The 24,274-nt window shown below is 43.9% G+C and overlaps 1 protein-coding gene across 1 annotated transcript in view; it reads right to left on the bottom strand.

The window, feature by feature from the left end:
- Positions 1–12,869: 12,869 nt before the first annotated feature.
- LOC141299254 (single-stranded DNA-binding protein 2-like) overlaps positions 12,870–24,274 on the bottom strand; it is a 34,766-nt gene continuing 23,361 nt past the window's right edge. Inside the window, exon 10 of the mRNA XM_073829608.1 lies at positions 12,870–14,376. Within this exon, the coding sequence (XP_073685709.1) occupies positions 14,347–14,376 (30 nt within the window). The 3' untranslated portion in view covers positions 12,870–14,346. The remainder of the gene's footprint in view (positions 14,377–24,274) is intronic.

Below are 24,274 nucleotides of genomic sequence, written 5' to 3'. Positions count from 1 at the left end.
CCACACACACACACACACACACACACACACACACACACACACACACCTGTGCTGCAGTTGCTGTTACGACATACGCATTGTGATGTAATCGCCGTGTGTGTGTGTGTGTTTATTAACTTGTTTTATGTGAGAGAGCCATAAAGCTGACGAGCGTCGACGGATGTAATATAAGGTGACAGAACTGTGGAGCTCTGTTGCACCAAAACAGCTAAAAAGTCTAATTTACACCGGCGATTAACATCCACTCACATGCACTGAGCGTATAAATTCGGATTTATTTTGATTGGCCGTCAATATTTTTATCAACTTTACACTTTACCTGAAAATGTAGCCTGAAAAGCTGACTGAATGTTGTGGTGTGAACTTTATCTATTTATAGCTTAAAGGAACTGTATGTAAGAAATTTATTTTAGTTAATCATAAAATGGCCCTGACATGTCACTAGACATTAAGAAATCATGTTCATTTCAAATACTTATATCACTGACAACAGTGGTCCGGCCAGGATATTGTCATTTAAAAGTGAGAGTTGCAGCCCACGACTGATGTTATTGTTGTCATTTTGTGTTTTGGTCTGAGGCTCCACCCTCCAGCTATCTACCAATCACGAAGTCAGTAGAGTTTCGTCCTCCGGGTTGCCAGCTCTGTTACAGCTGCAGCTATGAACGTGTCGGATAAAACATGTATAAGGTTACGAAACCTAAAAGACCTCGTTATGAATCCGAAAAACGTCGTGACAAAGTCCGAAATAAAACAAGGATTTGTATAGGAGATGCCTTTGAAAGATGGAGACGGCTGAAAACGGAGAAGAATTTGAAGACAGACGCCATCTTTGCTAATTTTCTCCTGGACAGGTAAGATTCATCTATGTTTGGCTAACTTTGCTTCTGTACACAGTGGATTTTCCACAGTCGGCCGTGCTTAATGCGTTCATAAAAAGCTTTATATCGCACCACTAGCAGGGTATGAAAACAATCTATGTTCCGACTGAAATGTGGTATTACACCGTGTCTTGTTGTACACAGTTGTCGCGCCGCAACAGCTAAAATCTGTCCGCACTGGACACGACAAAGCGACCGTTGCAAATCATTTAAACTTTGTGTGAGCATGTCATAAATAGAACGCGGCAGCAGATTACTGTCGGGGATTTGCCGTGTCACGCCGCATCCAGTGTAGACAGCATAATAGGTTCTATTGTATTTGTCGCGGCGCGATCGCGTCCGGTGTAGACACGGTGTTACAGAACATCTTTACGAAATATTTGGCTAATCGCCATTAGTAAATTTTTGCGATACATAATTACTTCGCAAAACATCTCTCGTGAAGCAACAGAAGAAAAAAAAAACTGTGTAGGACTCGTCACTTGCCATTGGAAGCTCCTTGTAGCGGCCTAGGTTCCTGCTGAATCCTGCAGCTTAGCTGGCAACCTCGAGTCAGGGGGGAGCGGGAGGGGATACACCTTTCTACAGTATTTTGAAAGGGAAGGAAAGGAAAGGAGGTGACGTGAGGCCAAGTATGGTGACCCATACTAGGAATTTGTGCTCTGCATTTAACCCATCAAGTGCACACACACACAGTAGTGAACACACACCCGGAGCAGTGGGCAGCCATTGCTGCGGCGCCTGGGGAGCAGTTGGGGATTCGGTGCCTTGCTCAAGGGACTCACCTCAGTCGTGGTATTGAGGGTGGAGCTGAGACTCGAACCCGTAACCTTTGGGTTACAAGTCCGACTCTCTAACCATTAGGCCACGGCTGCCCCCCCCCAAAAAAAGTGATTGCAGTACCAGTTGAAAGTGATTGCAGTACCAGTTTTGGCCACAATCCTACATACGGTTCCTTTAAAGCCCATTTACACCAACACCAACTTAACGCGCAATAAATGCTGCTTTCACGCCATGTCTGAATTTACGCGCTGAATCAATGCTGAGTTCAAATCCTCCTGGGACGTTCGTATTTACCATTAGACAAGTTGTCATTATGACGTCAGGTACGTTCAAATCACTTCGGTTGGAACAAGTCATTTCAACAAATTTACTGTCAATACAGATGCTGCATATCTATTGTTTTTGACTGTCCTTTGCACTGGACACGTTTTTTCAGTGACACGCCCCCAACTTGGAAACTCTGGGCTTAAAGAAAATTTTGAGTTTCCTACTCGTAATAACGACGTTGTAGTGGCTTATGTGCGTTCAACTCGCAAATACTGTATGACATGACTTACACGTGACATTTTACTAATAGCTTTCCATGTTAACATGCTGCGTAGGGCTGCAACAACTAATCGATAAAATCGATTATTACCGATAATGAAATTTGTCGACAACGATTCTCATTATCGATTAATCGGGTCTGCCCACATTGCACTTATACAACTTCAGAGAATCACGTCAAATTACAGCACTGAATGACGCATTTCTATACACAAAATGCATCTAAAAATAGTGGTGGAAACAGAATGAGATGCTGCAGGAGAGTTACGTGATCCAAGCTGCCCAAAACATGAGAATTCCTTATTTTAAACTTTAAGCTATAGCATAATGGCTTGCCCTGTGAGGTGCTTTGACAGATCCGTTTGCATCCCCAGCATGAACACTTTCCGTTTACCGTCATATCCTTATCTGTAAATGTCACACATTCACACAAGCATTTCCATTTATGCATAAAGTCCGTCCTGACAGTCTGTGTTAATTTTAAATTTTTACTGAATGAGCGTGTCAGACTGGAACACAGACAGGGAGACTTAGCGCAAAAACATTCATTGTGCTGAAACATCTGTCGTTGAATGTTAAATTTAGATTTTAAATACAACATGTAGTGCACGTACCTATTTATGGAGGGTATAGGAACTGTAGGACTGTGACGGTGGCAGATTTTTACCGCGGATGAGACCAAAAGCCTGACCCATACAATTTACCAATGGCTTTTGTTTTTGCCCCCATTTTTCATGAGCTGAACTCATGAAAAATCTGTGTTAGTGAGCACTTCTCCTTTGCTGAGATAATCCATCCACCTCACAGGTGGGGCATATCAAGATGCTGATTAGACAGCATGATTATTGCCTTAAGGCTCGGTCACACTGCACTTTTCGTTGCATTGACTGCATTAGACTGGGAGCGCAAGCCCGTGCGAAATATTTTCGCATTTCGCTGCGTTTGAAAGTTCAAGCTTGGTGAACTCTGAGCAACGAATTCACATCACATGACTCTGTGTGACCAACAGGAGATCGATATGTCACAGTATGACCTCTAGCTGAATGGAAAGAACCTTCAATTTAAACATTTAAAACTGCAGCACTGCGGTAAAATGTAGCTGATTGTATGTTTTTACATTTTAAATGCTGAATTTAAGTTTTTAAAAAGACGCTGCAGAGCATGACGTCATATCACAACCGTTGCAGGAGCATCCGAGGGAATTTCGCATTCTCAAAGTCTAGTGTGACCGCGGCTTTAGGCTGGCCACAATAAAAGGCCACTCTAAAATGTGTAGGTGTGAGCGGGGCACAACCTAACGCGGGGTTAATTGTAACACGCGTGGTTTAAATATTTCCACACATGCTAGCATAACGTACTCGGTTACTAACGTAACCTCGGTTCTCTCAGAGAGGGAACGAGTACTGCGTAAGCATAAGCTTACGCTTGGGGAAAATCCTTTCCGCGAGAGATATTGAAGCCAAAAAATTATCCTTAATTTTGTATTAATGTAAAACGCGTTGCCGCAGTGAGCAGACATAGGCGAGGCGTATTGCGTGCCTATTGGCTGCTCTGCAGCAACTGCAGCACCTATCGAGCGAGGCTTGGCGCGAAACCAGCTCCAATGAGGGCATTTCGCGCCTAATACATCATCTCCCGCCGAAAGTGGCGTGATCCAAGCCTATAAATATCGCTCGAAGGCAGCTACACTCTGGTTTTTTCATCATAAAAGCGCCCAGAGCACGCGCTTGCACGGCAAGGTACGCAGTACTCGTTCCCTCTCTGAGAGAACCGAGGTTACGTTAGTAACCGAGTACGTTCTCTTACGAGAGGTCTCTCGTACTGCGTAAGCATAAGCTTACGCTTGGGGACCCCATGTAAAACGCCGTGCATGCCAAGATCTGATACCATAGACCCGAGGGCGATAGCCCGGGGTTCATATAGTGCTTGAACGTGCTTGAACGTATAAGGGGATTAGGACCCTAGAAACACTGGCTCCTGGTGTATCCGGGCAGGTAAACGACCTGGATAAACTTGGAACATGGGTCTAGATATCTGTTAATATCTAGACCGATAGCAACTTGGCCTGTAGGGCGGGAACCTCCAAGTTGTAGAATCTTATGAATGTAGACGGAGAGGCCCAGCCTGCCGCCGTACAACTGTCTTGCAAGTTAATCCCACTCGACCAAGCTCACGACGAGGCCACGCCCCTCGTGGAATGTGCTCTGACACCCAGCGGGCATTGCATGCCCTTGGACTCGTACGCCAGTGCAATAGCATCCACTATCCATCTGGATAAAGTCTGTTTTGACGCAGCCATTCCTTTAGAATGCCCGTAAAACGAGACAAACAGCTGTTCTGTCTGTCTAAAAGCAGACGTGCGAGACACATAGACTCTTAGCGCTCTCACTGGACATAAGAGTCTCGCGTCAGCCTCTTCATCCACAACCGGCAGAGCAGACAGTGCGATGACCTGTGCTCGAAACGGTGTGTTAATAGACTTTGGCACATATCCATGCTTGGGTTTGAGTATAACTTTAGAGTCGTTAGGTCCAAACTCCATGCATGTCGCGCCCACGGAGAGCGCGTGCAAGTCTCCTACGCGCTTTACTGAAGCGAGCGCTAGGAGGAATATAGCCTTAAGAGACAGATATTTTAATTCAGCCGCCTGTAGTGGTTCGAATGGTCCGCCCTTCATAGCGTCCAGCACCACAGAAAGGTCCCACGTTGGGACTGAAGGCGGTCTGGGTGGATTTAATCTCTTAGCTCCTCTAAGGAAGCGTATGATTAAATCGTTCCTCCCTATTGACTGACCTAGCGTTGTCCTCGAGAACGCTGCTATGGCCGCCACATAAACTTTGAGCGTGGACGGGGACCTGCCCTTGTCCAGCAGCTCTTGTAGGAAGGAAAGTACAGTCTGTGGGTGAAGATCCGCGGGCTGTGCACCAGTCCGCAAATATCGACCACTTCGAGGCATAGAGCCGTCTAGTAGATGGAGCCCTAGCCTGTGTGATCGTTGATATCACTCCTGTGGGGAGTTCATCATATATTCCCTGGTGACCCATACATGAAGGGACCACAGCTCGGGGTGAGGGTGCCAAATCGCGCCGCCCGCCTGCGAGAGGTCTCTCCTCACAGGTATTGGCCACGGTGCGATGCTCGTCATCTGCATCAGCGCTGGGAACCAAGGCTGGTTCCCCCAAAACGGCGCTATTAGCAGTATTGCACACCCTTCCTCCTTCACCCTCTCTATCACCTGAGGTAGGAGAGAGACTGGGGGAAAAGCATAAAGAGGACGGCGGGGCCGCGCATGGGCTAGCGCGTCCTTGGCTTTGGAAAATAATTCTAGACAATGAGCGTTGTCCTGAGATGCAAATAGATCTATCTCCGCTCTGCCGAATGTTTTCCATAATAGTTGCACCGTCTGAGGGTGCAGCGACCATTCGCCCGCCGGAACATTGTTCCTGGACAGTCTGTCTGGTCCTACATTTAGGGTCCCCCGCACCTGCGCTGCCCTCAGCGAGCGCAGGTTGCGATGAGCCCATACCAGAAGGCGTTCTGCAAGTGCATGTAGTTTTCTGGACCTGAGACCGCCCTGGCGATTTATGTAAGCCACTACCGATATGTTGTCGGAGCGGACTAATACATGACTTCCCTTCAATAAGGGAAGAAAATATGTCAGCGCATTCTCCACTGCCATCATTTCGAGGCAGTTGATATGCAGCGATTTCTCGCGTTCTGACCACTGGCCGAACGACGGTCTGCCGTCTAGCAGCGCTCCCCATCCCGAGGTGGACGCGTCCGTGGACACTACTTTCACCTTCGAGGGTCTCTCTAGAGTGACACCTGTTTGGTACCAGCCGGCTGTTCTCCACGGCATCAGGGCTGTAACGCATCTCTGATTGATCGTGAGACGGAGTCGACCGGACGCCCACGCTCGGCGCGGCACTCGCGCTCTCAGCCAGAACTGCAGTGGGCGCATGCAGAGCATCCCTAACTGTAGAACTGATGATGCTGAGGCCATAAGACCTAACACTCTCTGAAAGGTCTTGAGCGGGGCAGACTTGCTGCGGCAGAGCGCGCTCACTGCGCTCTGAACGTTCAGCGCGCGCACTGACGAAAGCTTCGCTGTCATTGCCAGCGAGTCCACTTCTATGCCCAGGAAGGAGATATTCTGGCTGGGGTTCAGCGAGCTTTTCTCCCAATTGACTTTCAAACCCAAGTTCTCGAGGTGATCGAGTAACATGGTCGTGTGTTCCCTGAGCATTGAGTGAGATTGCGCTAAAATCAGCCAATCGTCCAAATAATTCAGTATTCGCACGCCTTTCTGTCTGAGCGGGGCGAGCGCTGCGTCCATGCACTTCGTAAATGTACGGGGTGCTAGGGACAAACCGAATGGCAGGACTGTGTACTGATAAGCTTGGCCCTCGAAGGCGAATCTCAAAAATCGCCTGTGACGCGACGCTATCTGTATTTGAAATTACGCGTCTTTCAGATCCACTGACACAAACCAGTCTCCTCGGCACACTTGTGCGAGGATTTTCTTGGTTGTGAGCATTCTGAACTTTCGCTTCACTAGCGCTTTGTTCAGTTGCCTTAGATCTAGTGGTCACTTCGGCTCGTAGCAGGTGTGCTGCATCTGCCTTTATCATGGTCTCGACGCACGCCTTGTAACGGCGAGGGCGTCGTCGAAACTGGAGCGAATAGCCTCTCTTTATAATGTCCAGCACCCATTTTGAGACCCCTGGGAGTTTTTCCCATGCATCTATCATGTAATGCGAGGGGGTGGGTGCGAAGCGCGCTCCGATCTGTTACTAACGGAGCCGCTTCGGTGTCTGTGACATGCAAGGCTCGGGGTACGCTGACCGCGGGGACTGCTTTCTCTGTGTGTATATGTGGTTGCGTGGTAACGGCACATTTAACACACTCGATGCAGCTTTAAGCCGCGTAGACTGGGCGTCGTCCGGTTTACAGAAACCGTAAGACCTGCCTGATGTAATATGTGTGGGCACTCTGGGGTGGGCACATATACCACATGCGAAGTCGGTGAAACTGTAGCGAATAGCCTCCTTTAATAATGTCCAGCACCCATTGTGAAACCCCTGGGAGCTTTTCCCATGCATTTACCTGTAACGCAAGGGGGTAGGTGCGAAGCGCGCTCCGATCTGTCAATAACGGAGTCGCTTCGGTGCGTTGTGATGCACGAGTGACTGTGACATTCGAGGCTCGGGGTACACTGACCGTGGGGACTGCTATCTTTGTGTGTATATGTGGTTGCGTAGTAACGGGCACATTCAACACACTCAGCGCAGCCTTTAGCCGTGTAGACGGGGCGTCGTCCGGTTCGTTTTTACAGAAACCGTAAGACCTGTGATATGTGTGGGCACTCTGGGGTGGGCACATTTATCACATGTGAAGCGCAGCCGATTCGGGTCGACTTTATGTGCGCGGGTTTTGTATGACAGGATGTGCTCATGTGTATGTGCATGCGAGCTACACACAAAACACCTTCGGCTATGGCCGGAACACCCGAAAATACACTCCTTTGAGGATTTAATTGGGTAGCCGTGAGAACGGCTCTTGAGTGCAGACAAGCAGGCTGCAGCGCCGGCTTGATGACTGCGGATAACGCTGGAACAGCCACATTTCTTGGAGCTGAGCGAGCGAATACTTTCTGTGGGAGTCTGGCAGCCGCGGGACTCGCGCACCGGCGTTCAACACTCCAAACAGCGTTCGCCTGCATAGAGCGAACGCACTCCTGGTTTCGTTTTTACAGAAACCGGTTGACGTGCATAATGAGGTGTCTGTGAGCACTGTGAAGCGGGCACATTTAACACTCCAAAACAACGTTCGCCTGCATAGAGCGAACGCACTCCTGGTTTCGTTTTAACAGAAACCGGTTGACGTGCATAATGAGGTGTCTGTGAGCACTGTGAAGCGGGCACATTTAACACCCCAAAGCATAGAGTTAATGCACTGTTGGTTTCGTTTTTACAGAAACCAACAGTGCATAATGTGGTGTCTGTGGGCACTGTGAAGCGGGCACATTTACCACGTGTGACGCGCAATCGATCTGAGTCGATTTTATGTGCGCTGTGCTTGTGTGTAGAGATGAGCACTGGTTAGTGGGCATATTCATACGACACATGAAACACCATCGGCCGTGGCCGGGACACCAGACAATACACTTTATTGGGGGTTTATCTGTGTAGCCGTGGGAACGACTTTTGTGTGCAGGCAAACGGGCGACGGAGCCGGTTTGTTGGCTGCAGAAAACACTGGAACAGTCACATTTCCTGGAACTGGACGAGCGAATAACTTTGGTGGGGGTCCGGCAACCGCGGGACTCGTACACTGTCGTTTTCCCAGATGTGCTAGGACGATTTCGGAGGCTCAGGTTTCAACTCAATTCTGGGCCGCGGGCCGCGTCTGGCGGGGCGGCGGCCAGACGAGAAAAACGTCAGAAAGCGTTAACCACGGGTGCCTCTCAGCAACGGTGAGAGACCATGTTACGCAGCGCTGACGCGGCTAGGCGGCGGCGAGAGCGCGGCGAAGCAGGTTTGACATCTGACGGCAAGCTTTAGAGGGGAGGGCCGACTTAGCACGCCGTCCAGCGGAGGGCAGACATAAGTGGGCTGCTATCGCCTCTTCTGAGCAGCATGCGCGTTCCCGCTTTGGCGGGAAACGGAAATCCTCTTCCTCCTTCATGGCCCCCCTCGTCAGCGGCGTCGATGGAAGCGGTGGCATACAGCGGCCGCTTTACGTCCGGAACAGAGGCTGACGAGGTCGATGAAGCAGGCGGGCGAACCGGCGAGCTTTGTCGGCTGGAGGAAGGGTCCGGGGCCCGCTGGGCACAGCGCTTTTTACGGCGCGACACCGCGCGGGCGGGGGAGCAGTCTCAGTGAAGAAGGCAAGGCAAGTCCTCAGAGTCGCCATTGGCATCTGCACGAGCCGTATGAAAGCATCTTTAAAAAGACACTTTGCTCTCTTAGAGAAACAGTGTGTATCGCAGCGGCGAAACACACTGTAGATTATAAAGGATTATAAAGGATATAGGCGCCGGAAAGCGCAGCAGGAAGGCACGGAAGGCGGCGTGGCCAGCAGTTCCAATGGCTCGTCCCGCTGAGATGCTTGCACTCGACGGCGGCTTCTTCTCCGGCTCCAGCGATGCGTGAGCTTCGCTTGAAGGATGAAAAAATCAGAGTGTAGCTGCCTTCGAGCGATATTTATAGGCTTGGATCACGCCACTTTCGGCGGGAGATGATGTATTAGGCGCGAAATGCCCTCATTGGAGCTGGTTTCGCGCCAAGCCTCGCTCGATAGGTGCTGCAGTTGCTGCAGAGCAGCCAATAGGCACTTAATACGCCTCGCCTATGTCTGCTCACTGCGGCAACGCGTTTTACATTAATACAAAATTAAGGATAATTTTTTGGCTTCAATATCTCTCGCGGAAAGGATTTTCCCCAAGCGTAAGCTTATGCTTACGCAGTACGAGAGACCTCTCGTAAGAGAACCACATTTACGGTGTTTACTAGTTGCCATAGCAACACTATGCAGAGAAAAAAAGAGCGCCAGAATTCAAAAGCCTTTTGAAGATATCGCTGAATATTTATTTTACCATAGTAAAAGTACATTTCTGGCTGAAGTAAACTTTCCATTTCAGTTTTTAATATTCATTTAAAATTAGACAAATCTGCTATTATTTTAATCTCCAATTTGTTATTTATCAGTTTAGATGGTTTATTAATGCTTCGCAAACCAGCAGAAGACACTAACTCCAGTCGCGCAGATGGGGAAAGATGTAACACTGTGCTACAATATTCCCCGCTGTTATTAAACTATGCTATTCTGTGACATTAGCGGTGCAGTTTACACGATTTACTTCTAAGGATTTTGATAAGATACCCCAAGAAACAGGTGAATAAAGGCTGACAATCAATGTTTAATATTCAGAAGTTATTATTTCAAGTAATGTAAAGCATTTTGGCTCGTTTATGTGTGTCGTGTTCTATGAGAGCTGTGTGTGGAGGAGTGGAGTGTTCTTCTGAATGTCTAAATGTGTTTCATCTATCTGTCCACATGGTTTTGAACTAGTGTACAGCTGTGTGTTGCGATCAAAGCCGTTCAAAGCTTTGTTGCGATGTGTTCATTTTCAAACTCCAAAATTCAATTATTTTTATTTTTTTTAAAAACGTCATTACTTTATTTGAAGAAGTTAACACATGTATTTTACTGACAAAATATTTTAGTTTGTTGTGTATATTTATTTCATTCGATCAGATAACATTTTAAGCTGTCATATGGTCGTGTTACAACGTGCCCCTCAGATGTTACAATGTACCCCACCTAGGGGGCATGTTGTCACGTTTCACTTCCTTTCTTTTGAGGTAAATAACGAAAAACGTATACACTGTAAATGTGAAACAAAGCGATATATTTGTACTAGACAAATGTGAAAATAATGTGGATAAATGTTGTACTCTGAACCCCAAGTGGATTTACATAAACCGCGAAATTCAAAAAGTGTTAGGTTGTGCCCCGCTCTCCCCTAGTTTTATCACACAGCACAATGCCACAGATGTCTCAAGTTTTGAGGGAGAATGCAATTGGCATGCTGACTGCAGGAATGTCCACTAGAGTTGTTGCATGTAAATTGAATGTTCATTTCTCTACCGTAATCCGTCTCCAAAGGCATTTCAGAGAATTTGGCAGTACACCAAACTGGCCTTACACCAGCCCAGGACCTCCACATCCAGCATCTTCACCTCCAAGATCGTCTGAGACCAGCCACCCGGACAGCTGCTGCAACAATTGGTTTGCATAACCAAAAATTTTTTTTTGCACAAACTGTCTGGCACTTTGGAGAGGTGTTCTATTCACGGATGAATCCTGGTTTTCACTGAACAGGGCAGATGGCAGACAGCGTGTATGGCGTCGTGTAAGTGAGGGGTTTGCTGATGTCAACATTGTGGATCGAGTGGCCCATGGTGGCGGTGTGGTTATAGTATGGGCAGGCGTATGTTATGGACAACGAACACAGGTGCATTTTATTGATGGCATCTTGAAAGCACAGAGATACCATTCCTGGAGGCCCATTGTTGTGCCATTCATCCACGACCATCACCTCATGTTGCAGAATGATAATGCACGGCCCCATGTTGCAAGGATCTATACACAATTCCTGGAAGCTGAAAACATCCCAGTTCTTGCATGGACATGTCACCCATTGAGCATGTTTGGGATGCTCTGGATCGAAGTATACGATTACGTGTTTCAGTTCTTGCCAATATCCAGAAACTTCGCACAACCATTGAAGAGGAGTGGACCAACATTCCACGGGCCACAATCAACAACCTAATCAACTCTATGCACTGCTAAGGAGTTGTGTTGCACTGTGTGAGGCAAATGGTGGTCACAACAGATACTGACTGGTTTTCAGACCTCTCCGGACCCCGGAGGGACTGCACGTTTTAGAGTGGCCTTTTATTGCGGCCAGCCTAAGGCACACCTGTGCAATAATCATGCTGTCTAATCAGCATCTTGGTATGCCACACCTGTGAAGTGGATGGATTATCTCAGCATAAGAGAAGTGCTCACTAACACAGATTTAGACAGATTTGTGAACAATTTTTGACAGAAATAGGCCTTTTGTGTACATAGAAAAAGTCTTAGATCTTTGAGTTTGACCCATAAGACCTTCGTTTATCTTCAGAACACAAATTAAGATATTTTTGATGAAATCTGAGAGCTTTCTGACTGTGCATCGACAGCAACTGACACGTTCAAGGCCAATAAAGGTAGTAAGGACATTATTAAAATAGTCCATGTGTTGTTCAATTGTAATGTTATGAAGCTACAAGAGTACTTTTTGTGCACAAAGAAAACAAAAACAATGACTTAATTTAACAACAACTTCTCTTCTGTGTCAGTCCTCAACACGCGTTCACAAGAGTACCACAACGCAACTGACTAATAATCTAGGTCAGGAGTTCTCAACTCTGGCCCTCGAGGTCCATTTTCCTGCAGAGTTTAGCTCCAACCCTAATCAAACAAAGCTGAACAAGCAAATCAAGCTCTTCATCATTACAAGAAAGTTACAGGCAGGTGAGTTTGATCAAGGTTGGAGGTAAACTCTGCAGGAAAATGGACCTTGAGGGCCAGAGTTGAGAACCCCTGATCTAGGTAATATTGCTAAACTTGAACCATTTGTACATAAATATTATAAATCATAAAAAGTTAATCTATATATGTGACCCTGGACCACAAAACCAGTTATTAGGGTACATTTTTTGAAACTGAGATTTATACAGCATCTAAAAAAATAAGCTCTTTGTTGATTGTATGGTTTGTTAGGATAGGACAATATTTGGCCGAGATACAATTATTTGAAAATCTGGAATCTGAGGGTGCAAAAAAATCTAAATATTGAGAAAATCGCCTTTAAAGTTGTCCAGATGTAGTTCTTAGCAATGCATATATTACTAATCAAAAATTATGTTTTGATATATTAATGGTAGGAAATTTACAAAATATCTTCATTAAACAATAATTTGGACCTGTGCTATTTATGACTGGTTTTGTGGTCCAGGGTCACATATTATAAAAAGCTATAAAGCGCACATATTTTCTTCTGTGTAAACAGGAGCACATAAAAATCACACATAAAAACAAGCGAAATGATTTGACAGTCTGTTAAACAGCAATGAGAAGCTTTATATCAGTATAGGATATCCAAAAACTTCTCTGTGTATTTACAAAAGTCAACACAAGGTAGAAAATAAACACTTCACAAAATCAAAAATGAAACATCAAGTAAGTCAAATGAAAATGTCGTATACTCATGACGGGCTCTCTCTCGTAGTCAGGAAAAAATCTGGGGCAAAAAAAAGGGTAAACGTTATTACAAATAAACACGAAAACACCTCAGTTATTGTACAGTATTGTTTTAAATAATTCACAGAGACACAGATGAATCAGATCCCCAAGCTATAAAAAATTCACATATATATTTTAGAAATTCCGCAATAATAATAATATTAATAACAATAATAATTCCACTTGAAATAAAAAAAAAAGCAAAGCAAATCACAGTTTCTCCGGGTGACACAACAACGGCTGTATAAATAAGTTGATTATTAGAATGACAGATGTACGGAATAATAATTCCCATCCATGTGCCCTTCCTCTGATGGACCAGTTTCCTTTTTCCATAAAATCGTCCTTACTTCCGGTATTCACATGCAAAGATTTTCACAAAGAAAACGTCGTAATATAAGAGCAGTAAACGTAGTATCTGTGTACGCCACATGATTAGGAGGATTTTCAAAACATGACAGAAATATTCTTCGGTAACTGAAGCCAGTGCGACAATCTCAGTTCCGTTTCGGAGGACGTTCCTCTCGCATCCCCCACTTAGGGATTTTTTTTGTAATGTAAGTATGGAATGGCTGTTCTTCGTAGGCATCGTCCTGAAAAATAAATCTCCTGTATATACAGACAAAACCTCCAGGGTGTCGATCAGATTGGACTGCGTGAGAGGAGAAATGATAAATTACAGACGTCAGTTGGAATTACAAACACATTTCCGTTAGCAACAACTCAACCTGTTTCGATAAAAGTACAAATTAAACTCTCGTCGATGACACAAAGACAATTATGAATCAATTACAGCGCGTCCTCGCTGGGAAATTGAATTTTATCATTGCGATTCTGCCGTTGCATCTCAATAAGTGTTTCCTGTGATAAATCCGTTTACATAAATCTGTCAATTTACATCATATTTCAAGAAAATATGAGTTTTATTTTAGTTAAAAAGTCCATCGTCTTTCTTTCTAGGATCAATATATGTCCTTTCATACACACATGCACATGTAACTTTGAATGTACACCCACATATATACACGAAGATATACGTAAATATAGACAGGTTGTTGAATTGCCGCTCTCGCCCCAGCGTGGTTCAGCGTTGTCTCTCGGTGTGACGCGGCCGAGGAGGTGAAAGAATGATGTTTGAAGGAAAAAAGGAAATGAAGGAAGGAGAGAGAAAGGAGAGGCTTGGACCCATATTCTTCAGACAGCAGAAGAGGGCTGGCTACAGCGCGCTTGCACGAGTTCCATGTCATGTGGTGGAATCCACCTGGATTTCCAAATGAGGTCTTCACACACTCATGGTCATGTTTGGAGAATACTGCAAGGACGAAAGAGTTAGAGAAGTTTGAGTGGGGTTTTGAAAACTTAAATTGGCAATTCACCCTAGAATGTCAATTGAAAATTGAGTCGAAGATGTAGATGAGTTTATTTCTCAATCAGATTTGGAGAAATGTAGCATTACATTACTTGCTCACCAGTGGATTCTGTGCAGTGAATGGGTGCCGTCAGAATGAGAGTCCAAACAGCTGATAAAAACGTCACAAGTAAGTCCATCAATTAATGTCTTGTGATGTGAAAAATACATGTTTGTAAGAAACAAATTCATCATATGACGTTTTTAAATTCAAATCACTGCTTCTAGGCAAAATTCTTAGTCTGTATTCCATAATCAAGCTTATTCTGTGAAAACAAATCCATCTCCAGGTTTTCCTCCCACATCAAAATGCACCAACATATGTGACCCTGGACCACAAAACCAGTTATAAGTGGCAATTTGAATTTGAATAAGCTTTCCATTAATGTATGGTTTATTCGAATATGACAATATTTGGCTAAGGTACAACTATTTGAAAATTTTGAATCTGAGGGTGCAAAAAATTACAAATATTGAGAAAATCGCCTTTAAAGTTGTTCATATGAAGTTCTTAGCAAAGCATATTACTAATCAAAAATGTATTTTCATATATGTGACCCTGGCAAAACCAGCCTTAAGTCGCTGGGGTATATTTGTAGCAATAGCCAAAAATACATTGTATGGGTCAAAATTATTGTTTTTTCTTTTATGCCAAAAATCACTAGGAAATTAAGTAAAGATCATGTTCCATGAAGATTTTTTGTAAAATTCCTAGTGTTAATATATCAAAATGTAATTTTTCATTAGTAATATGCATTGTTAAGTACTTAATTTGGACAACTTTAAAGGTGATTTTCTCAGTATTTTGATTTTTTTGCACCCTCAGATTCCAGATTTTCAAATAGATGTATCTCGGCCAAATAATGTCCTATCCTAATTATTGCGCTTTCATATGATGTATATATCTCAGTTTTGTAAAATTTAACCTTATGACTGGTTTTGCGGTCCAGGGTTACATATTTAGGGTAGGAAATTTACAAAATATCTTTATGGAACATGATCTTTACTTAATATCCAAATGATTAAAAAATAATTTGTCCCATACAATGTATTGCTGGCTATTTGGCTACAAATATACCCATGCTACTTAATACAGGTTTCGTGGTCCAAGGTCACATTTTTGTTTTGGAACTGATTTTACTGTTACTGTTTTTAACAGTGCTTGATCTGGGCATATTTCTCTCCTGCGGAGATATAAGTAATATTATGGATAGATGTCTCAGAAACAATGATGAATTAAAGCTGCAAGCAGCGATGAACGGGCCCTCGCACACGGGCTCACCGCCGACCGGTGGCTTTAGGAAAACAGCAAATGGTGGGTAGTATGCTTTTAATACAGTAAAAATAGGAGAAATATGTCAAAGTCACTTAAATGTGCCAAATTTCCTGCTGCCAGCTGGTGGCGCTATGCCTATAACTGATTATGGGCATGTAGATGTGTTCAGGCCACCACTTTCATCAAACATATGAAGTTTGGTGCAGATTGACCTTGGTATGTTTGAGTTAGTGAAATATATGATATATCCTGCTGCCAACAGGTGGCGCTATGATAATATCTGAATATTGGCCTTTAGGTGTCTTTAGGCCAGGACTCTTACCAAACCTGTGAAGTTTGAGGCAGATCTGACATTTTATGGCTGAGTTATAACAACTTCTATGTCCATGGCGAAACATCAAACTTTGTCACGCAGCCACAGACACGCCCTTTAACGAAAACTCAAGATCTTCGCAATTTAACATCTCTAAGGCCTCTAGATCAGACTGACCAAATATAATGTTGATATCATTAAATCTCTAGGAGGAGTTTGATACAAGTATCTTCCTGTTGCCAACAGGTGGCGCTGTGATTATAATAGAATATTGGCCTTCAGATGTATTCAGGCCAGGACTCTTATCGAATATGTGAAGTCTGAGGCAAATCGGACATTTTATGGCTGAGTTATAACAAGTTTTATATCCATGGCGAGACCTCGAAATTTGTCAGGCCGCCACGGACACACCCTTTACCGAAAACTCAAGATCTTCACAATTTAACATCACTAAGGCCTTTATATTAGACTGACCGATTTTGGTGTTGATCTGCATAAATCTCTAGGAGGAGTTGGTTGTAGAGTACAGCATGACACTTCCTGTTGCCTGCAGGTGGCGCTATGACTATAACTGAATATAGGCATGTAGATGTCTTCTGGTCAGGAGTGTTATAACACATGTGAAGTTTGGGACAGATCGGACATTTTATGCCTAAGTTATAGCAACTTCCTTTTTCATGGCGAAACATCGAAATTTGCGAGGCCGCCACGGACACGCCCTCCGATGAAAACTCTAGATCTTCGCAATTTAACGTCACAAAGGGCTTTAGATTGGACTCACCAAATTCGGCATTGATCCGAATCAATCTCTAGGAGGAGTTCGTTCAAGTACGACGCCTGAAAATGGCAAAAATGACACAAATTTTGCTGAGAAAATTAAAAATAACCGACTTCCTGTTAGGTGTAAAATTTTGCTCCAAGAGGCTTTTTTGTAGGTATTGGTGTGTTACACGTGTGTACCTATTTTCTTGCCTGTACGTGAATCACAGCTGAAAGCGCACACCGCTGAACGTGTAAAGGTGGCGCTGTCGAGCCATTTTGCCACACCCACTTCTGAACCCCATATCAGACGTAAATTTTCGCCAGGTTTGATGTGTGTGCAAAGTTTCGTGACTTTTCGGGCATGTTTAGGCTCTCTAAAATGCGATTCATTTTGGAGAATAATAATAATAATAATAATTAAAGCTGCAAGCAGCGATGAACGGGCCCTCGCACACGGGCTCACCGCCGACCGGTGGCTTTAGGAACACAGAAAATGGTGGGTAGTATGCTTTTTATACAGTAAAAATAGGAGAAATATGTCAAAGTCACTTAAATGTGCCAAATTTCCTGCTGCCAGCTGGTGGCGCTATGCCTATAACTGATTATTGGCATGTAGATGTGTTCAGGCCACCACTTTCATCAAACATATGAAGTTTGGTGCAGATTGACCTTGGTATGTTTGAGTTAGTGAAAGATATGATATATCCTGCTGCCAACAGGTGGCACTATGATAATATCTGAATATTGGCCTTTAGGTGTCTTCAGGCCAGGACTCTTACCAAACCTGTGAAGTTTGAGGCAGATCGGACATTTTATATCTGAGTTATAACAACTTCTATGTCCATGGCGAAACATCAAACTTTGTCACGCCGCCACAGACACGCCATTTAACGAAAACTCAAGATCTTCGCAATTTAACATCTCTAAGGCCTCTAGATCAGACTGAGCAAATATAAAGTTGATATCATTAAATCTCTAGGAGGAGTTTGCTACAAGTCATTTCCTGTTGCCAACAGGTGGCGCTGTGATTATAATAGAATATTGGCCTTCAGATTTGTTCAGGCCAGGACTCTTATCGAATATGTGAAGTTTGAGGCAAATCGGACATTTTATGGCTGAGTTATAACAAGTTTTATATCCATGGCGAGACCTCGAAATTTGTCAGGCCGCCACGGACACGCCCTTCAACGAAAACTCAAGATCTTCGCAATTTAACATCACTAAAGCCTTTTGCTTAGACTGACCGATTTTGGTGTTGATCTGTATAAATCTCTAGGAGGAGTTTGTTGCAGAGTACAGCATGACACTTCCTGTTGCCAGCAGGTGGCGCTATGACTATAACTGAATATGGACATATAGATGTCATCAGGTCAGGAGTGTTATCACACATGTGAAGTTTGGGACAGATCGGACATTTTATGCCTGAGTTGTAGCAACTTCCTTTTTCATGGCGAAGCATCGAAATTTGCCAGGCCGCCACGGACACGCCCTCTGATGAAAACTCTAGATCTTCGCAATTTAACGTCACAAAGGGCTTTAGATTAAACTCAGCAAATTTGGCGTTGATCCGAATAAATCTCTAGGAGGAGTTCGTTCAAGTACGAGGCCTGAAAATGGCAAAAATGACACAAAATTTGCTGAGAAAATTAAAAATAACCGACTTCCTGTTGGGTGTCAAATTTTGCTCCAAGAGGCTTTTTTGTAGGTATTGGTGTGTTACATGTGTGTACCGATTTCCGTGCATGTACGTGAATCACAGCTGAAAGCGCACACCGCTGAACGTCTAAAGGTGGCGCTGTCGAGCCATTTTGCCACACCCATCTCTGAAACCCATATCAGACGTAAATTTTCGCCAGGTTTGATGTGTGTGCAAAGTTTCATGAGTTTTCGGGTATGTCTAAGCCCTCAAAAATGCGATTCATTTTGGAGAAGAATAATAATAATAATAATAATAATAATAATTAAAGCTGCAAGCAGCGATGAACGGGCCCTCGCACCCGGGCTCACCGCCGACCGGTGGCTTTAGTAAAAACAGCAAATGGTGGGTAGTATGCTTTTAATACAGTAAAAATAGGAGAAATATGTCAAAGTCACTTAAATGTGCCAAATTTCCTGCTGCCAGCTGGTGGCGCTATGCATATAACTGATTATTGACATGTAGATGTGTTCAGGCCACCACTTTCATCAAACATATGAAGTTTGGTGCAGATTGACCTTGGTATGTTTGAGTTAGTGAAAGATATGATATATCCTGCTGCCAACAGGTGGCGCTATGATAATATCTGAATATTGGCCTTTAGGTGTCTTCAGGCCAGGACTCTTACCAAACCTGTGAAGTTTGAGGCAGATCGGACATTTTATGGCTGAGTTATAACAACTTCTATGTCCATGGCGAAACATCAAACTTTGTCAGGCCGCCACAGACACGCCCTTTAACGAAAACTCAAGATCTTCGCAATTTAACATGTTTAAGGCCTCTAGATCAGAATGACCAAATATAATGTTAATATCATTAAATCTCTAAGATGAGTTTGATACAAGTCATTTCCTGTTGCCAACAGGTGGCGCTGTGATTATAATAGAATGTTGGCCTTGAGATGTGTTCAGGCCAGGACTCTTATCGAATATGTGAAGTTTGAGGCAAATCGGACATTTTATGGCTGAGTTATAACAAGTTTTATATCCATGGCGAGACCTCGAAATTTGTCAGGCCGCCACGGACACGCCCTTCAACGAAAACTCAAGATCTTCGCAATTTAATATCGCTAAAGCCTTTTTATTAGACTGACCGATTTTGGTGTTGATCTGATAAAATCTCTTGGAGGAGTTTGTTGCAGAGTACAGCATGACACTTCCTGTTGCCAGCAGGTGGCGCTATGAGTAAAACTGAATATGGGCATGTAGATGTCATCAGGTCAGGATTGTTATCACACATGTGAAGATTGGGACGAATCGGACATTGTATGCCTGAGTTATAGCAACTTCCTTTTTCATGGCGAAACATCGAAATTTGCGAGGCCGCCATGGACACGCCCTCCGATAAAAACTCTAGATCTTCACAATTTAACGTCACAAAGGGCTTTAGACTAGACTCTGCAAATTTGGTGTTGATCCGAATAAACCTCTAGGAGGAGTTCGTTCAAGTACAACGCCTGAAAATGGCAAAAATGACACAAATTTTGTTGAGAATATTAATATTAACCGACTTCCTGTTGGGTTCCGGATTTTGCTCCAAGAGGCTTTTTTGTAGGTATTGGTGTGTTACATGTGTGTACCGATTTACGTGCATGTACGTGAATCACAACTGAAAGCGCACACCGCGGAACGTGTAAAGGTGGCGCTGTCGAGCCATTTTGCCACACCCACTTCTGAAACCCATATCAGACGTAAATTTTCGCCAGGTCTGATGTGTGTGCGAAGTTTCATGAGTTTTCGGGTATGTCTAAGCCCTCAAAAATGCGATTCATTTTGGAGAAGAATAATAATAATAATAATAATAATAATAATAATAATAATAATAATAAACGAAGCAGATCCAATAGGGTCCTCACACCATCGGTGCTCGGGCCCTAATAATTAAAGCTGCAAGCAGCGATGAACGGGCCCTCGCACACGGGCTCACCGCCGACCGGTGGCTTTAGGAACACAGCAAACGGTGGGCAGTATGCTTTTTCAGTAAATGTAGGAAAAATAGATCAAAGTCACTTAAATGTGCCAAACTTCCTGCTGCCAGCTGGTGGCGCTATGCTATAACTGATTATTGGCATGTTCAGGCCAGCACTTTCATCAAACATATGAAGTTTGGTGCAGATTGACCTTGGTATGTGTGAGTTAGTGCAAGATATGATATATCCTGCTGCCAATAGGTGGCGCTATGATAATATCTGTATATTGGCCTTTAGATGTCTTCAGGCCAGGACTCTTACCAAACATGTGAAGTTTGAGGCAGATCAGACATTTTATGGCTGAGTTATAACAACTTTTATGTCCATGGCGAAACATCAAACTTTGTCAGGCCGCCATGGACACGCCCTTTAACGAAAACTCAAGATCTTCACAATTTAACATCTCTAAGGCCTCGAGATCAGACTGACCAAATATAATGTTAATATAATTAAATCTCTAGGAGGAGTTTGGTACAAGTCATTTCCTGTTGCCAACAGGTGGCGCTGTGATTATAATAGAATATAGGCCTTCAGATTGGTTCAGGCCAGGACTCTTATCGAACATGTGAAGTTTGAGGCAAATCGGACATTTTATGGCTGAGTTATAACAAGATTTATATCCATGGCGAGACCACGAAATTTGCCAGGCCGCCACGGACACGCCCTTCAACGAAAACTCAAGATCTTCGCAATTTAACATCGCTAAAGCCTTTTTATTAGACTGACCGATTTTGGTGTTGATCTGATTAAATCTCCAGGAGGAATTTGTTGCAGAGTACAGCATGACACTTCCTGGTGCCTGCAGGTGGCGCTATGAGTAAAACTGAATATGGGCATGTAGATGTCTTCAGGTCAGGAGTGTTATCACACATGTGAAGTTTGGGGCAGATCGGGCATTTTATGCCTGAGTTATAGCAACTTCCTTTTTCATGGCGAAACATCGAAATTTGCGAGGCCGCCACGGACACGCCCTCTGATGAAAACTCTAGATCTTCGCAATTTAACGTCACAAAGGGCTTTAGATTAGACTCACCAAATTTGGTGTTGATCCGAATAAATCTCTAGGAGGAGTTCGTTCAAGTATGACGCCTGAAAATGGCAAAAATGACACAAATTTTGCTAAGAAAATTAATAATAACCGACTTCCTGTTGGGTTTTGGATTTTGTCCCAGGAGGCTTTTTTGTAGGTATTGGTGAGTTACATGTGTGTACCGATTTGCGTGCATGTACGTGAATCACAGCTGAATGCGCACACCGCGGAACGTGTAAAGGTGGCGCTATTGAGCCATTTTGCCACACCCACTTCTGCAACCCATATCAGACGTCCATTTTCGCCAGGTTTGATGTGTGTGCAAAGTTTCATGAGTTTTCGGGTATGTTTAGGCCCTCAAAAATGCGATTCATTCCGGAGAAGAAGAATAATAATAATTAAAGCTGCAAGCAGCGATGAACGGGCCCTCGCACACGGGCTCACCGCCGACCGGTGGCTTTAGGAACACAGCAAACGGTGGGCAGTATGCTTTTAATACAGTAAATGTAGGAAAAATAGATCAAAGTCACTTAAATATGCCAAACTTCCTGCTGCCAGCTGGTGGCGCTATGCCTATAACTGATTATTGGCATGTAGATGTGTTCAGGCCAGCACTTTCATCAAACATATGAAGTTTGGTGCAGATTGACCTTGGTATGTGTGAGTTAGTGCAAGATATGATATATCCTGCTGCCAATAGGTGGCACTATAATAATATCTTTATATTGGCCTTTAGATGTCTTCAGGCCAGGACTCTTACCAAACATGTGAAGTTTGAGGCAGATCGGACATTTTATGGCTGAGTTATAACAACTTTTATGTCCATGGCGAAACATCAAACTTTGTCAGGCCGCCACGGACACGCCCTTTAACGAAAACTCAAGATCTTCACAATTTAACATCTCTAAGGCCTCGAGATCAGACTGACTAAATATAATGTTGATATCATTAAATCTCTAGGAGGAGTTTGGTACAAGTCATTTCCTGTTGCCAACAGGTGGCGCTGTGATTATAATAGAATATTGGCCTTCAGATGTGTTCAGGCCAGGACTCTTATCGAATATGTGAAGTTTGAGGCAAATCGGACATTTTATGGCTGAGTTATAACAAGTTTTATATCCATGGCGAGACCTCGAAATTTGTCAGGCCGCCACGGACACGCCCTTTACCGAAAACTCAAGATCTTCACAATTTAACATCACTAAGGCCTTTATATTAGACTGACCTATTTTGGTGTTGATCTGTATAAATCTCTAGGAGGAGTTGGTTGTAGAGTACAGCGTGACACTTCCTGTTGCCAGCAGGTGGCGCTATGACTATAACTGAATATGGATATGTAGATGTCATCAGGTCAGGAGTGTTATCACACATGTGAAGTTTGGGACAGATCGGACATTTTATGCCTAAGTTATAGCAACTTCCTTTTTCATGGCGAAACATCGAAATTTGCGAGGCCGCCACGGACACGCCCTTCGATGAAAACTCTAGATCTTCACAATTTAACGTCACAAAGGGCTTTAGATTAGACTCACCAAATTTGCTGTTGATCGGAGTAAATCTCTAGGAGGAGTTCGTTCAAGTACCACGCCTGAAAATGGCAAAAATGACACAAATTTTGCTAAGAAAATTAATAATAACCGACTTCCTGTTGGGTTTCGGATTTTGTCCCAGGAGGCTTTTTTGTAGGTATTGGTGAGCTACATGTGTGTACCGATTTTCATGCATGTACGTGAATCACAGCTGAAAGCGCACACCGCGGAACGTGTAAAGGTGGCGCTATCGAGCCGTTTTGCCACACCCATCTCTGAAACCCATATCAGACATCCATTTTCGCCAGGTTTGATGTGTGTGCAAAGTTTCATGAGTTTTCGGGTATGTTTAGGCCCTCAAAAATGCGATTCATTCCGGAGAAGAAGAATAATAATAATAATTAAAGCTGCAAGCAGCGATGAACGGGCCCTCGCACACGGGCTCACCGCCGACCGGTGGCTTTAGGAACACAGCAAACGGTGGGCAGTATGCTTTTAATACAGTAAATGTAGGAAAAATAGATCAAAGTCACTTAAATGTGCCAAACTTCCTGCTGCCAGTTGGTGGCGCTATGCCTATAACTGATTACTGGCATGTAGATGTGTTCAGGCCAGCACTTTCATCAAACATATGAAGTTTGGTGCAGATTGACCTTGGTATGTGTGAGTTAGTGCAAGATATGATATATCCTGCTGCCAATAGGTGGCGCTATAATAATATCTGTATATTGGCCTTTAGATGTCTTCAGGCCAGGACTCTTACCAAACATGTGAAGTTTGAGGCAGATCGGACATTTTATGGCTGAGTTCTAACAACTTTTATGTCCATGGCGAAACATCAAATTTTGTCAGGCCGCCATGGACACGCCCTTTAACGAAAACTCAAGATCTTCACAATTTAACATCTCTAAGGCCTCGAGATCAGACTGACCGAATATAATGTTGATATCATTAAATCTCTAGGAGGAGTTTGGTACAAGTCATTTCCTGTTGCCAACAGGTGGCGCTGTGATTATAATAGATTATAGGCCTTCAGATTGGTTCAGGCCAGGACTCTTATCGAACATGTGAAGTTTGAGGCAAATCGGACATTTTATGGCTGAGTTATAACAAGATTTATATCCATGGCGAGACCACGAAATTTGCCAGGCCGCCACGGACACGCCCTTCAACGAAAACTCAAGATCTTCGCAATTTAACATCGCTAAAGCCTTTTTATTAGACTGA

The sequence above is a fragment of the Garra rufa genome, chromosome 23 (genome assembly GCF_049309525.1).
Source record: "Garra rufa chromosome 23, GarRuf1.0, whole genome shotgun sequence".
In the NCBI taxonomy this organism is placed as follows: Eukaryota; Metazoa; Chordata; class Actinopteri; order Cypriniformes; family Cyprinidae; genus Garra; species Garra rufa.
Note: the sequence above shows the minus strand (reverse complement) of the source record. Positions and strands in the feature narration are given on the sequence as shown.